Source organism: Egretta garzetta, unplaced genomic scaffold (genome assembly GCF_000687185.1).
Source record: "Egretta garzetta isolate BGI_Z169 unplaced genomic scaffold, ASM68718v1 scaffold968, whole genome shotgun sequence".
NCBI lineage: Eukaryota > Metazoa > Chordata > Aves > Pelecaniformes > Ardeidae > Egretta > Egretta garzetta.
The window spans coordinates 28,258-29,405 of record NW_009260641.1 but is presented as its reverse complement, the minus strand read 5'-3'; the positions used below and the strand labels follow the sequence as shown (position 1 = coordinate 29,405).

Genomic DNA, 1,148 nt, shown 5'->3' with positions numbered 1-1,148 from the left:
GGCTGAGAGGGGCGAGTCGTCCCGGTGCCGAGCAGCCACGGAGATCCCAGGAAGGGAACCGCTGCCGTCAGGCTCTGCAGCCACAACAGGTCACATCTGGGCCTTCCAGATGTGGTGTGGTTGAGTCTGGGTTGTGTTTGCCTTATGTTCAACCAGCTATTAAGTTAATTAAAAAAAAAAAAAAGGGGGTTGCTACTGGTCTCCAAAGCTGCTGGCACCTCCCTGCCTGGACTCTCCCCATGCCCACCGCCGTGGTCCCCTCTCTGCCGGGCTGCTCGGGGCTCTCAATTCCCAGAAGACGTTTTTGGACTAAAATAAGCAGAGCCTTAAGTAATAGTTTTGAATGGTTTCAAAACCTCCCTTTTGAACATCAGGGGACGGCCACTCTCGGGCAGGCTTTTTGCCTTCCTTTTTTATCCCAAAGCCCTTAAAAAGGAGGACAATAATCTCCTCTTCTAAACCTCTTGCTCTTTGCTGTGCCTATTTTTACCGTACTCATGGCTTTATTTACGCCAGACCTTGGAAACCTTTTTTTTTCCCTGTCCGTTTCCCCTTTTCGTTTGCCACCGTCTCCGTAAAGGTTCTGTTAACGAGAAGCTGCGCGTGGGTTCTCCTCCGCAACCTGGACGTTCTCACTAATCTCTTGCTTTCTTGCAACATTTAGGTCTCGAAAGCATCTTCCGAACTAATGAATTACTGCGAGCAACATGCCAGGAACGACCCGCTGCTGGTTGGAGTGCCCGCTTCGGAGAATCCCTTTAAGGACAAAAAGCCGTGTATCATCCTATAGCTTCCCTCGCTCCGGCGCGTGCGATCTCTCAGGCAGGGCACCGTTCTCCATCAACTGAAACCAAGCTACAAACTTAGAGCTGCGCCGAGGGGTAAACACTAAACCTTGGATTCGAATAGAACTTCAATCTCAAAAAAAAAAAAAAAAACAAAACAAAAATCGCAAATGGTTTAGGGAAGGGCGTCTGCTCCTGGGCTGGTGCCGCGCTGCGAGGGGTCAACATTTAAAAACAGAAAAAAAAAAAAACCAACAGGGTTGAGGGGTGGGTGGGGGTGTTTTTAATAGCAACATTCGACATTGGCACTGGGGGGGTGCAGGCAGCGGGGGGGGGGGGTATCGTCTGTGTCCAAGGGGTGTA

The 1,148-nt window shown here is 50.4% G+C and overlaps 1 protein-coding gene across 5 annotated transcripts in view; it reads left to right on the top strand.

Moving 5' to 3' along the window:
• The window catches only part of GNG7 (G protein subunit gamma 7), a 63,938-nt gene extending 62,932 nt beyond the window's left edge, over positions 1 to 1,006 (top strand). For all 5 annotated transcript variants that reach the window (XM_035900982.1, XM_035900983.1, XM_035900981.1 and 2 more), the window contains one exon: positions 665 to 1,006. In XM_035900982.1, the coding sequence (XP_035756875.1) occupies positions 665 to 790 (126 nt within the window). In that variant the 3' untranslated portion in view covers positions 791 to 1,006. The remainder of the gene's footprint in view (positions 1 to 664) is intronic.
• Positions 1,007 to 1,148: the final 142 nt, after the last annotated feature.